Genomic DNA, 15,309 nt, shown 5'->3' on the forward strand with positions numbered 1-15,309 from the left:
AATGAGCAGAATAATAATATTTGGAGAGAGTTTGCAGTGAACGCGAGACAGAAACAGAGCAAGAATGCCAGTGTTAGACAGAGAGACAGTTAATCTGGTAATTATTGAAAGGAGCTATACACTGTATTAAGTTGCTATGCAATTGTGAATGCCAAAACGGTAGTCTTTTAATTACATAGGTTGTTTATTTTCTATACCACCAAAAATGACAAGATTAACAATATTACCATTTCCTTTTGATATTTCAATACTGCAAATTTTACAAGTAGATAGCAGACAAACAAGTAAGCAAGCAGTGACCAGGCCACTGAAAGCAAGACAGTCATAATAGTAACTAACTTACACTGATTGTATGGACAGCTGATATCTGTAAAATACAACAGGGATTTCTTTAGAAAAAAAGCGTTCCGGTGCTTGGCAAAATACACCATAACACTTTATTTAGTTTCACAGATTCTTTAAAAACAACGTTGCAGTGTTAAATGTCAATGGCACAAATACAATTATTGTACAAAAATGTTTGCCACATGGTTTAGTTTTAATTTTTTAAACATTTGCATATATATTCTCAACAAAAGCTTTTTATAAATGACTAAAAGGCTAAGCTGTTTTAAGACTATGACATTAGCTTCTATAGATTACAATCCATGAATGTGGCATTTCAAATATGACACCGCATCACAACCCTTTGCACAAGTTTACCATTTATTGTATTGCCTTAATATGTGACTTTTTCAAAAAGAGCTTTCTACTTATCTTTATGCATATAAATCCCATAAATGTGTAATGTTTAATGTATTTTAAAGCATCTCTGTTGAAACCTCACCCTCTGAAGTCTGCAGTATCAGTGTCTTGCTGTAAGGACCAACTCCTGCTTTGTTGAAAGCTTTCACTCTGGAACTGTATGTGCTGTTGAAATGTAGGCCATCAACAGTGCACATTGTTTCTTTTCCTACATAGACCTCCTATTCAAGAAAAGCATAAATGTATTTCAAAGAGTAAAATAGGCAGTATGTCACCTCTAGCCCATGGTCTTTAGCTGTGGACTCACTGAGAAATACTTTACTGTTGCACCTTAATTTTCTTCGTGTTTTTCCTTGATAACAACAATGCATGCTTAACCTTTTTTCCCTCATGACTTACCTTTATTTGCTTTATTCTCAATATCCCATTATTACCAACAGACTAACAAAATTCATTTGCCTACAAATTATATCAATGATGCTAAAGAGGCATGCTTAAATTAAAATAATATTTTGTATCCCCAACATACTGTAAGAAAAACCAACAAATTTGTTTGCAAGCATAATTTTCTTTAGCCTTATGATTAAACAGAAACATCACAGTGCATTTAAAAGAAGCACACTATTAGGTTTTGTATTTCAAATACAAGGCCCCACTTAAAATCTCATCCAATCTGGGTTCATGATATAGAGCAAGACCAACTTTGCATAGAGGCACAGGAAACAATGCCTGCCTTAATATCTTTAATAATTTCAAACGTCTGCTTCTTTTGATATCTTTAAGTGGACAAGTCCATTGAAAGATAATTATCTGTCTTTGGTTGATGGTTAAAATTATTTGTAGAAATGGAAAGATGATATGAACTAACACTGCTCTAATTTTACTTTCAGTTTGTGTCTTACTAAGCAGGGACAGAAGTCACCAAGGCAAGGGAAGAGTGTGAGAGTATATAGTAAATTGGATTATTACCCTGCCACTTCAATATTATCCACTTAATATAGATTCAACATTCAAGTTCTAAGCATTCTTCTTTCATATAAAGGTTGCAAAAATTATATTTCACCAAAGTTGATTTTGTTCTCAAATTGAGTTCAGTTAATAGATAAAAATGTACTGAATGCAGCCACTCTGAATTTAGCACTATAGCTCAAACTAAGAATGACTGTATTATGGAGAGAATTCACATGCAGCATGGGTACATTTGCACCAAAGGCTAAAACAATGTGCTGAGAGTTCAGCCTCGTGTATGAGTTAATTTTCAGAACAAATCAGTACTTGTAAAAAGAAAAACTAATTACATGACTTCAATCATGTTTAAATTTACAGTACTTTATTAGAATACTGATTGAAAAATGCATTTTCAGAGCAAGATTTCTTTTACCCAGCAATTGTAAAAAGGTAAATTTTCAGAACTGAATTCACATTTACCATGTTCCTTTGACTCTGAATGAGATTGTTTTGTGTTTTGGCACAGATAACAATTGAATTATCAGTGGTAGATTTACCTTTACCCTGGGCAGTCTTCTGCTCATTTAAAACACCTTTTTTGCAAAAAGATGTGAGATGTTCTATGGTTACATTAAGCTGCCAGACCAGCCTTCATGTCCATAGAATACCTCACAAGCTTTTTGGCTCTGGGTGCCTAAATAGTAGGCATCCGAAACAGAAAAAGTAATACCAGCTAAGCCTTTGCTGTACAACATGCATGTGACTTATCTACACAAATCACATTTACATCCATCAGTTATTTTTCTTGAGTTCAATGAAAAGGGAAGATAGTACCCAACCAAATTTTCCTAAATAATTTGTTAAATCATAGCAGCAAACACTACTTCAAATCGAGATACATTATGAGGGGATGAAATTAAAATGAGTAACAGCCTTCATTCACAGCAAATATTACTTGATGATTACTTCACATTCAATGTCCATGAGTATAGCTGGTGAATTCTCGTGAAACTAAACATATCACAGTTCCTTGTTCATTAAAATGTTTGCATTTCACGATACTCACTCGAAATTGGCCACCGTTTCCATCATCCAGTTCTAGAATGTAGCCCTCTACTTGAACTAATGAAAGTGGCGGCTGTTTCCAGGACAACGTAGCACTGTTGCTGCGAGTACAACATTCCTCCAGCTGCAAGATTGGGGCTGATGGCACTGGAGAGGAAACTAAGCAGAAATTGTGTAGTCCTCAAGGAAACTATAGGACATTATTCTCAACTGGCACTTCGCTAACCATCTGGGTTTAGCCAGATGACCATTAAACCATCACTTAATTAATTCAGAATTTCAGGAAATATTCATATGTCTGAATCGTTTTGAAGGTTTTACCTCTTTATTAATGTCTATGCCAACCAATGTTTCGTGGATTGTGTGTGTCTGGAAGTGAATGCAAATCACTATTTCTTAAATGCAAATTTTTCTGGGCTCTCTGGCTAAGCCCTAAATTCTATCTTTTACAAGGCATTTAACAGTGCTATGTATTGTTGTAACAATTATACACTATTAAGAGGTTACCAATGTCGTAAAATCCCAACCGTTTTATCTTTAAAACTACTGTGCATAGATGGAAGTTATAAATTTAACTGCTGCAATTTTTTTTAATGGAAATTATCTTCACTTGTAAGATATTACAATAAAAAAGCAAATCAAAAAAGTTACCGAATAGATCTTACTGAATATTATACATAACCTCTTGATATTCAAAACCAAAATGTAAAACCTGTAAAATATTGCACAACATTCTAAATTTTTTAAAACTTCTCAGCAAGTTTAAAATACTCTTATTTCTGGATCCAATGAAAGGTTAGAAAATGAACATTAATGTAAACATAAAAAAGTCCACAAAGGATCTATGAACTCCAGATTTGAACAATTTCATTTGAAAAGCAAGTCCGAATCTAATTATTTATTAGGTCTCAATACAAGGTGATTCTGACAGCCAGAACTTGCTTATAATCTTACAATTTAGCTAAATGATTGCCAACATCAGTTACAAGTTCAAAATTCAGATACAATATTCATTCCCATGCACAGATCATAGATAATAATTGGATTCCATGTTCTTAAAAATTCAATTCTGTTTAAAAATTCAGTTTAGATTATATCCGTAAGGACCTTCAGAGTACTCAAGTACAAAATCAAACCAACCCTTGCTGACACTTGGCCATTTCAGTATAAATGCTATTTTCTAAGTACTAATTTTAAAATTTTCACTGGGGAAAGAGACAATTGAAGGAATTCCCTCAGAACAATCAGACTCATTTGTCTTAGTCTTTTCTTTACATCGAAATTTTTTGAATGAACATTAAGATGAAAATAGTTCAAAATATTAATATTTTTTGAGGTGACCCGAGTCACCCCAACCATAATCTATTCCAGCTGCTACCATATGGGAAATGGTACCGCAGCATAAAAGCCAGGACCAACAGGCTCCAGGACAGCTTCTTCCACCAGGCCATCAGACTGATTAACTCAAGTTAATTTGAGTGTATTTCTATGTTACATTGACTGTTCTATTTATTATAAATCACTATGATAGCACATTGTACATTTAGATGGAGACGTAATGTAAAAATTTTTACTCCTCATGTATGTGAAGGATGTAAGAAATAAAGTCAATTCAATTCAAAGAACTTCAGTTTTATGAAGCAGTAAATAACAATGAGTTTAGAGAGCAAACAACAGGAATTCTGCAGATGCTGGAAATTCAAGCAACACACATCAAAGTTGCTGGTGAACGCAGCAGGCCAGGCAGCATCTATAGGAAGAGGCGCAGTCGACGTTTCAGGCCGAGACCCTTCGTCAGGACTAACTGAAGGAAGAGTGAGTAAGGGATTTGAAAGCTGGAGGGGGAGGGGGAGATCCAAAATGATAGGAGAAGACAGGAGGGGGAGGGATAGAGCCGAGAGCTGGACAGGTGATAGGCAGAAGGGGATACGAGAGGATCATGGGACAGGAGGTCCGGGAAGAAAGACGGGGGGGGGGTGACCCAGAGGATGGGCAAGAGGTATATTCAGAGGGACAGAGGGAGAAAAAGGAGAGTGAGAGAAAGAATGTGTGCATAAAAAAGAGTAACAGATGGGGTACGAGGGGGAGGTGGGGCCTAGCGGAAGTTAGAGAAGTCAATGTTCATGCCATCAGGTTGGAGGCTACCCATACGGAATATAAGGTGTTGTTCCTCCAACCTGAGTGTGGCTTCATCTTTACAGTAGAGGAGGCCGTGAATAGACATGTCAGAATGGGAATGGGATGTGGAATTAAAATGTGTGGCCTCTGGGAGATCCTGCTTTCTCTGGCGGACAGAGCGTAGATGTTCAGCGAAGCGGTCTCCCAGTCTGCGTCGGGTCTCACCAATATATAAAAGGCCAGATCGGGAGCACCGGACGCAGTATATCACCCCAGTCGACTCACAGGTGAAGTGATGCCTCACCTGGAAGGACTGTTTGGGGCCCTGAATGGTGGTAAGGGAGGAAGTGTAAGGGCATGTGTAGCACTTGTTCCGCTTACACGGATAAGTACCAGGAGGGAGATCAGTGGGGAGGGATGGGGGGGACGAATGGACAAGGGAGTTGTGTAGGGAGCGATCCCTGCGGAATGCAGAGAGAGGGGGGGGAGGGAAAGATATGCTTAGTGGTGGGATCCCGTTGGAGGTGGCGGAAGTTACGGAGAATAATATGTTGGACCCGGAGGCTGGTGGGGTGGTAGGTGAGGACCAGGGGAACCCTATTCCTAGTGGGGTGGTGGGAGGATGGAGTGAGAGCAGATGTACGTGAAATGGGGGAGATGCGTTTAAGAGCAGAGTTGATAGTGGAGGAAGGGAAGTCCCTTTCTTTAAAAAATGAAGACATCTCCCTCGTCCTAGAATGAAAAGCCTCATCCTGAGAGCAGATGCGGCGGAGACGGAGGAATTGCGAGAAGGGGATGGCGTTTTTGCAAGAGACAGGGTGAGAAGAGGAATTCCTCTTCTCACCCTGTCTCTTGCAAAAACGCCATCCCCTTCTCGCAATTCCTCCGTCTCCGCCGCATCTGCTCTCAGGATGAGGCTTTTCATTCTAGGACGAGGGAGATGTCTTCATTTTTTAAAGAAAGGGGCTTCCCTTCCTCCACTATCAACTCTGCTCTTAAACGCATCTCCCCCATTTCACGTACATCTGCTCTCACTCCATCCTCCCACCACCCCACTAGGAATAGGGTTCCCCTGGTCCTCACCTACCACCCCACCAGCCTCCGGGTCCAACATATTATTCTCCGTAACTTCCGCCACCTCCAACGGGATCCCACCACTAAGCATATCTTTCCCTCCCCCCCTCTCTCTGCATTCCGCAGGGATCGCTCCCTACACAACTCCCTTGTCCATTCGTCCCCCCCATCCCTCCCCACTGATCTCCCTCCTGGTACTTATCCGTGTAAGCGGAACAAGTGCTACACATGCCCTTACACTTCCTCCCTTACCACCATTCAGGGCCCCAAACAGTCCTTCCAGGTGAGGCATCACTTCACCTGTGAGTCGACTGGGGTGATATACTGCGTCCGGTGCTCCCGATGTGGCCTTTTATATATTGGTGAGACCCGACGCAGACTGGGAGACCGCTTCGCTGAACATCTACGCTCTGTCCGCCAGAGAAAGCAGGATCTCCCAGTGGCCACACATTTTAATTCCACATCCCATTCCCATTCTGACATGTCTATCCACGGCCTCCTCTACTGTAAAGATGAAGCCACACTCAGGTTGGAGGAACAACACCTTATATTCTGTATGGGTAGCCTCCAACCTGATGGCATGAACATTGACTTCTCTAACTTCCGCTAGGCCCTACCTCCCCCTCGTACCCCATCTGTTACTCTTTTTTATGCACACATTCTTTCTCTCACTCTCCTTTTTCTCCCTCTGTCCCTCTGAATATACCTCTTGCCCATCCTCTGGGTCACCCCCCCCCCGTCTTTCTTCCCGGACCTCCTGTCCCATGATCCTCTCGTATCCCCTTCTGCCTATCACCTGTCCAGCTCTCGGCTCCATCCCTCCCCCTCCTGTCTTCTCCTATCATTTTGCATCTCCCCCTCCCCCTCCAGCTTTCAAATCCCTTACTCACTCTTCCTTCAGTTAGTCCTGACGAAGGGTCTCGGCCTGAAACGTCGACTGCGCCTCTTCCTACAGATGCTGCCTGGCCTGCTGCGTTCACCAGCAACTTTGATGTGTGTTGCATGAGTTTAGAGAGTTTAGGAGTGATTGAAAAAAAGTAAAAAGGTCTATTATACTAGAAAAGATGTCTTCTTTGGTGGGGAAAATTAGCAAAAAAATGTATTTGTTAAATTAGACCCATTCCTTTTAATAGAGAAATCATGAAGCATCTTTTCACATTAATGGTAATCATTTTTGGGAATCTGGATCAAACATTCCCAATGAAAGCAGAAGATCCATCTTTTAGTTTTAAATTCCATAACAAGATTCAAAATCCAGGATAAAGTCACTAAAATAATTATCAGCAAAACATGCATTGATTATCAATAGTCCCTGAACTATTTGAACCAATAAACCAACATTATTTCAATACTAGTGAAACATAGCACAAACTTATTCTTCATATCTTAATTTAAAAGTATACTATATACTCATACTATCTTCTAATCAGGCATGCAAAAACTATACACCTAAATGGAATTGTCCAGTTCACATCTATACATGCTCAACTCCTACTGTAGACCAGGCAACTGGAATCTTCATGATTATTGAAATTGTTGCTCTGCAGAAGATGGATAATCACAACCTTCTCTCTTCTTTTCCCCCCTAACCACAGCTCGGTATCAAGGCTTAAATCGTGCAAGCCAAAGTTCTCCATCCATGACCAATGCTGCTTTATGAGGATCCAAGAAAGGTGTGTTGTTCTATTGTTCCCTGAATGTTCATCTCATGCACCTGATGGCAGCTCCAGTGTAAATTTTCAGTAGTTGCTGCAATGACCAGGAAGAATCAGAAAAAAAAAATGGTGGTCTTGGTGACTGGTTTTAATAACTCTACCAAATTTACACTGGGGTTGCTGCAGATGCACAATACGGAGAACTCAACTTCCAACAACAGAAGATTCTACTCATATTACCATGCTAATTCAGAGAAGATTCATATTAAGTGGTCACTTCACTACAAGTACACTCTTTGGCCATCTTTAATTGAAAGAACAAAAATCAGCTTCTGCATCAATTTTTGCCAGTGCATACCTATGATTTAACAGACTAATACTTTTTCATTGCTGCCAAAAAATGAAGCTTTAAGGTAATATTTTAACCCCCATTGCCAAAGCTGATTTCAAAGACTGTTGGAAATGTCTTCCTCCATTGATCAGGGTCTACCATGGATGCTATATCCTAGCTGTCCATGCAAATCAGAGCAGAATGATGTGAAGAGTAAGCTGTTGCCTCTACATCTAGCTGATGAATCCAAGGGAATGGCAGAGGCCGATACAGTTCGGCACCAGTGGCAGCTGCCTAAAGCAACTCTTTTTTTAAAAAAAAGTCATCAGTAACCTGCCTTTGCCCCATCTCCTGTCAATAGAAACAGTTCCACCAGGCTTAGTAGCAAGCCACATGTGAAGGCCATGAGCTGGACTTGGTTGTCAGGGGCTATTTGAGACACATGCCATTGGGAGTATTTACTAGGTAGTGGGAGCTTATCCCCACTTCTCCCCCTGCCCTCCCAGCTATGACAATCTTAAGAAACTATGGCAACCTTAAGTCTCCCCTTAAGCCTCTGTAATAATGTATACATTTCTAAAATTGATGGCTGGAATTTTCAAAATGTTTTTGTTACTGCAAAAAAGGACTAATTTGCAGAAGTTATCAAAAATAAATTTGTTAACTGTTATTGACTTGATTATATAATAATATGTAAAACTGTTCTTCCGGTCTACTTTAGTATCCATTAACAGGATTGCATCAAAAAAAACTACCAAAAGGGTATGCAATGGGCATTTTAAAATGTTAATTAGCGTGCCAAGTTTTTTCAGAATTTTTAAGAGTGCCTATAATTAACAGTAACACTATGGCACAGTATTATTTATTGTTACACATTTGATTTTATTAACATATCAGATCCAATAATAAGTGTATTTTTGGATAGAAAAGGCCACTTCCAGTTGAATTCACTGTATTAGAATCAGATCAAAACCTCCATCATGAAACATTATCACATTGTGAAAATATGTATAATCAAATTCCATAGAGAAAAATGTCCTTTAAAAAATAAAATCAATTGGATGACCAAGGATTTATGTTAGAGTTAATCATTTAATTTTATGATAATTTTTGCTTTTACCAAATGGCAGTCTTCCTGTTCATGTAAAAATGTTGCCCTGTCTCCTTCATCAAGAAATTTCAAGTATAGGTAATTGTTTTGTTAATGTCAAAATGATATACAGATTGTCATTTTGGTACTTTAAAGGTTATTACTGAAAACAAATTTGAATATAATTTACAATCTTAAGATGGGAGAAGGCATCCTTTTCTGAAGTATAGGAATGCAGAGAGGAACACATGAAATGACCAACAGCCAATGAATATATTTATGAATAATCTTTTTAAAGAACATTTAAAAAAATATTCAGTATGTTTTGATATACTGATCCTTACCTTTCATCTGCACAAAGTCCAGCTGTAAGATAGTTTGCAAGAGTGGTGCATTGTCCAGGGTTAAATCAAAGTCAGTATTCAGCCGAGGTTGGAGTATGCCTTTTCCCCATTGTTCATCGATAAAGAGTACACGCTTTATTAAAGCATCTGAAATCTGAAAGCAAAGTACGCTCCATTACAACTACAAAACTGGATCTGCAAATTAAACTTAGGACACAATATGCTTTCAGTAACTTCTTTAAAAAGTGGATAATGTTCCTACAAAGACAACAAAGGCAATAAGACTATCATTATGAAGTTTATGGTCTATTGGTACATGGATAATTTAGCAACTGGTCAAGCACATTCTGTATCTTTTTATGAGTGTCAGTACCAGAATCTTCGGCTGTGGCACCATGATCACAACATAATTACTAACTATCATTCAACCAGAAATATGTAAGCTTCTACCTGTAAAAAGCCACTAGGGTCATTCTCTTTAATTACTTCCAGACAGTATTCCATCAGGCCAGTTGTTTGGCGCAGCTTGACTGTACAATGGCTGATTTGATCTCTGACCACCTACAAGGAAAATAAGGCTTCAATTTTGTTTTTTGTTTTTTTTATAAAGTGTACTAAGTAGCACTTTAAGGAATATAGGAAAAGGTTAGCATTCTACTTAAATCTCAACAGCTGTAGTGCTTTCCACCTTCTTGTATGGTAATATTGAAGAAACTTTGACATAGCTCGCTATGGAAAGATTGGTACCCACGTTAATGTAACTTATACAATGTGAAATTGAGCCAACTTAATACCTAATCCTGAACTTTTCATTTGAAATACAAATTGCAGGAGATGAAAAGCACTTGTATTTATATTTTGCCTCTATGGTCAGATCTTCCATGATCTTATTGAATGGTGGAGCAGGTTCGACGGCCCAGATGATCTACTCCTAATCCTATTTCTTATGTTCTCTAGGGAAATATCCAAAAGGGTTTATGAGGGCAATATGAAACAAAATATGGCACAGAGCTTGATTAAAGAGCACCGGAGACATTCTAGACCAGCTGCAGTGCTGAAGTGGCTCTGTAATTGCAGACTGCCTTTCAGGGACAATGTGGTTCATGTTCTGTGTGTTATTTGTTCACTTTTTTTTTATTGTTAACGTGATTTGTTCTTGGATGTTTGACAGTCTTTGTTTTGTGGTTTATTTTCTCATGGATTCTATTGTGCTTCTTTGTTTTGTGGCTGCCTTCAAGAAAATGAATATCAAGGTTGCAGATGGTATACATACTTTGATAATAAATGTATTTGAACTTGAGGTTGGAAGAGTGTGAATAGTGGGGTACAACAAAGATCAGTTTTATGCATTTCGCTATTTGCAACCTGGATGAAAAGATCCAAGTGTTCTGACTCTACAAAGTCAGGTGGAAAAATTACCTGTGAGGAGGCTGTGAGTTTGCATGGTAATACAGACAGTTTAATCAAGTGGTCTTGAAAATGCTGGCTGAAGTACAAACTGGGAAAAATCTGTGTTTATGCACATTTGCAAGACACACAGAAAAACAAGTTTATCTACACCACGGAACAAGCAAACACTGATAAAGGAAATTATCTTGTTGTGACCTTGCAGTTAAATAACGAATAAAAAAAATCCCAGAATAAAATATCAGCTATGTTATTCCAGACCCAAAGCAACGTGGATGATTCTGAATTGCCCTCTGAAGAGATTTATCATACTACTCAATTCAGATGAATAACTGTAAATGCTGCCTTTTACCTGTGATGTCCACATCCATTGAAAAATAATAAAAAGCAGGTTTTCAGAGAATCAAATGATCTGCTGGCCTTTATTACAAGCGGCCTGATGCACTTGTAATGCTATTGTGACACTAAGTTCCTTTGGGATCAATAAAATATCTATCTATCTGGCTGGAATTTTACATAACTGATAATTCCTTGTTTAGTGTAGCAGTGTTCCTTATTGGTATTATACTGAAAAATAATGCAAGTGCTTTGCAATGTCATATAGATTCATTACATTACTTCCTGTGTTGTTCTCTAGCAGGAGATTGAACAGGCGTGACCTACAGTCATTGGTGCTTAGAAAAATGAGAGATCTAGAAGAACCAGGAGATCAGAAGAGAGATTTTAGAATTAAGGGACATAGATTCAGATAAAGGAATCAGCCATTAATAGGGCACCACAGTAGCAGAGAAGTTAGCGCGACGCTATTACAGTTCAGAGCGCCGGGGTTTGGAGTTCAGTTCTGGCATCGTCTTTAAGGAATTTGTATGCTCCCCCCAAGTCTGCATGGGTTTCCTCTGGGTGCTCCGGTTTCCTCCCTCAGTCCAGTTGGGTTATTGGTAATTGTACATCATTTTGCAATTGGATTAGGGTTAAATAGTGTTGCTAGGTGGCATGGCTCGTTGGGCAGAAAGGGCCTGTTCTGTGCTGAATCTTTAGATAAATAAAAATAAATAAATGTCTGAATGAGTAGAGATTAAAATCTTATCTCCAAAGATCTGTAGCCTTCTTTACAAAAAATATAAAACTCTACAGAAGGGTCTCTCTTCAAGAAAACAACTTCCTGGCTCAAGCCTGTCAATCTGTAATAAAATTTCAATTACATTTTCTCTCATTCTTTGCTGACATCTTTGGATGTGAATTTGGGAAGCTGAATACAGGAAGATACCATTCCTTGATGATTAGCAATGCAGTGTAGCTGTAAGTATGTCACTTGCCACTGATCCCAAAATCCCCATTGTTTTAAACTTGAAAGTAAATTTATTATTAAAATACATATATGTCACCATATGCAACCCTGAGATTCGTTTTCTTGTGGGCATACATAGTAAATCTAAGAAACATATTAGAATCAATGAACGACCGCTCCCAACAGGATGGACAAACAACCAATATGCGAAACACAACAAGCTGGAAATACAAAAGAAAAAAGAAATAATAATAATAAATAAATAAGCAATAAATATAGAGAACATGAGATGAGGAATCCTCGAAAATGAGCAAAAGGTTGTGTGAACAGTTCACAGTGATGGAGCGGGTGAAGTTGAGTGAAGTTATCTCCACTGGTAGAAGTTTTGTTAGCAAACCACAACACATCACATAGTTCACAGGCACTATTTTGTAACATTATTGTACGATCGTTATCTTACTTAAGCCTATATACAGCAGCAGAATAAAGTAAAGGAATTCACATGTCTGTTGACAATAGTAATGAAGGTATCAAGATCACAAATTAAAGCAACATTTAAAGTACATTGATGTAATATAATATTCACATTGACAGAACATATACCTTTTTGAAAATTGTAGCAACGTTATCGTGACAATAATACTAGAATGGAAGGAATACTGTAGCAATAGGACAAACCTTAAGTTTGTGTTCATGTTCTTTGGTTACTCGTGAAAGCAACTGTCCCTTCCTTCTGTTTAGAGCTTCAATGAGAGCATCACACTGAGCAACAAGGCAAGCTTCAAACTCAACACTGTTTTCCTGTACACAGCAAATGCAATGAATTATTCAAATAATCAGCTAAAGTCAAATACAAAATAAAACATCCAACAATGGATTGTTATAATATATTTCAGAAATACAAGAAATCTGTTTCCCATTTTTGCTTTGACTTATGGGTTCCTTGTTTAATTGTCTGTTCTTGAATCAAATTATACATACAAGAAATAAATTTTTTAATTTTCCCTTTTTGAATTAAAATTTCAATTTCATTAGGTTTTGGCATAAACATTGTTTGACCCAGCTTACCTTTTAAGTAAGCCCTTAATTGAAAATAACAAAAGAAAGTATTATTAGATATTTTATATTTATCCTTTAATTGTTCAAATGACATCAATATACCTCGTTCAAAACAATCTCCTATAAATTTAATCCCTTTTTGGTACCAATTATATAAAAGTTGATTGTCCATTGTAAAAGGAATAAGTCTGTTTTGAAACAAAGATCTCCTTGCTAATAGAGATTTCTGTGTTTCATTATCAACATTTATCTTATTCCATAAATCAATCAAATGTGTTAATATAGGAGATTCTTTCTTATAAAACAGATTTGAATATTAATATTGATGAAACAAATTGGTCAAGACTCTGTCTTGACAGTATGACAAATACAATAAATGTTCGACTTAGATTAGTACAATATAATTTTTTACACCAATTATATATTACACCACAAAAAATAAATAGATTAAATTCAAATCTATCCGATAAATGCTTTCGGTGTAATCAAGAAATTGGTACTTTTTTTACATTCTACTTGGTCTTGTTTTAAAATTCAACCCTTTTGGATAAATTTAAGAGTCTTATTGGAACAAATTACTGGAACTCAACTTCCACATAACCCTGTATTATTTCTATTAGGTGATATTGAAGGGATAAAACCGAAACTTAAATTGAATAAATATCAGAAAGAATTTATAAAAATTGCATTGGCAGTAGCTAAGACGACAATAGCAGTTACTTGGAAATCTGATTCATATTTAAGTATGGATCGTTGGAATAATGAAATGGCTAGTTCTATTCCACTCGAAAAAATTACTTATAATTTAAGAGATAAATATGTAACATTTTTGAATATTTGGCGCCCTTATTTACAAAAGATAGGATGGCATATTTAAGTGCTCCGATAAAGACCTTGGTCCCTTGGGGAAAGTAACGAATAATTATACCAAATTTATTTTGAATCCCATGGAGCATGTGGAAACCTTCCAATACCCAGGCGGTTCTTTTCTTTTTTCTCTCTTTCTTTCTTTTTAGGTAGGACTATATATATGGGGGGGGGAAGGGTAGATTTTATCTTTTCATGTATTCTTTTTGAAAACTCAATAAAAATTATATTACAAAAAAAGAAATACAAGAAATCACATATTCAGACTATCATTCTTTGAGAAACATTAATTTTGTATTCTACTTCTCTGCTTTCAATCTTACTAATACTAAGAGAACAATCAGCCATAAGCAAAGTGCAAAATCAGGAGAGCAGCAAAATCAATTATGTAAAAAAAGGTAAGAGATGATGGCGTGGCAGGGGGGCCAAGCAATCAAAGAGTCAATAAAGCAGTAATATTTAACATTCCAAAACAATACTTAGAAATACAGAGAAGGAAACAGGGAAAGAAAGAATTAAATTAAAGGGAGATGCAAGAGCTTGCAAAGGACAGAAATGGGAACATAGGCGGTAAGGATTGAGGCTGGAGGGTGACAAATGGGGACAGAGAAGCTACAAGTGTTGGAGTAACAAGCTGTGGGAGAGACTTAGCAGGTTGAGCTTCTGATGGAAGAATAATTGATATTCAGTCAAAACCCTACAATGGGAGTGAGAGTGGAGAGGGGAGATGGCTATTAGTGTTGAAACTACGAGTTTCCTAAAACTGCGTAGACTATTGTACTGCAAAGCTAGGGAACAGAGGAATCTATAATATTTTGGCTGAAATCAGTGAGTTCCCGTGCATCTCATTCTGTTTATCAACTAAATTTAACTTCCAGTCCATAGTTAACTTACCAAAAAAGGGACAGCCTTGACCAAATGCAATCAAAGCTACACCAAAACATTTACTTCCAAGTGCACTTTATATCTGGTAAAATATTAACATATTAATCAAAATTCCAAGCAAACATAAACTGAATAAAGACATGATCCACTTTAAACAGTGAAGTTAAATATAATAAATAAAGTTTCACTTCAGTTGTTAAATTCATACCTGGATTTGCTGCACCATGCTCCTCAGCAGTGCCAAAAATTCTTTGGCCTCCTTTGCCTTTTCTGACAATCCATTCAATGCTTGAGAGAGCTGGTTCTAAAAACAAATGTACATGTGAGATCAGGCAAATCATTTGAAAACCTTAACTTTCTCCAGGGTTGATGGATTCCTGAAACATATCTTGGACATAATTGCTTAAAAGTAACTGCAGATGAATCTTAAGCAA

At 37.4% G+C, this 15,309-nt stretch overlaps 1 protein-coding gene across 3 annotated transcripts in view; it reads right to left on the reverse strand.

Moving 5' to 3' along the window:
* Positions 1-15,309, reverse strand: part of trim9 (tripartite motif containing 9) — a 63,889-nt gene that overhangs the window by 19,009 nt on the left and 29,571 nt on the right. For 2 of the 3 annotated variants that reach the window (XM_063048679.1, XM_063048687.1), the window contains exons 2-8: positions 15,084-15,179; positions 12,743-12,865; positions 9,820-9,930; positions 9,370-9,523; positions 2,759-2,916; positions 827-965; positions 344-367 (exon numbers count right to left, since the gene is read on the reverse strand). In XM_063048679.1, coding sequence (XP_062904749.1) covers positions 344-367; positions 827-965; positions 2,759-2,916; positions 9,370-9,523; positions 9,820-9,930; positions 12,743-12,865; positions 15,084-15,179 — 805 coding nt within the window. The remainder of the gene's footprint in view (positions 1-343; positions 368-826; positions 966-2,758; positions 2,917-9,369; positions 9,524-9,819; positions 9,931-12,742; positions 12,866-15,083; positions 15,180-15,309) is intronic. The other variant, XM_063048696.1, reaches the window with a different exon arrangement.

Source organism: Mobula hypostoma, chromosome 1 (assembly GCF_963921235.1).
Source record: "Mobula hypostoma chromosome 1, sMobHyp1.1, whole genome shotgun sequence".
NCBI lineage: Eukaryota > Metazoa > Chordata > Chondrichthyes > Myliobatiformes > Myliobatidae > Mobula > Mobula hypostoma.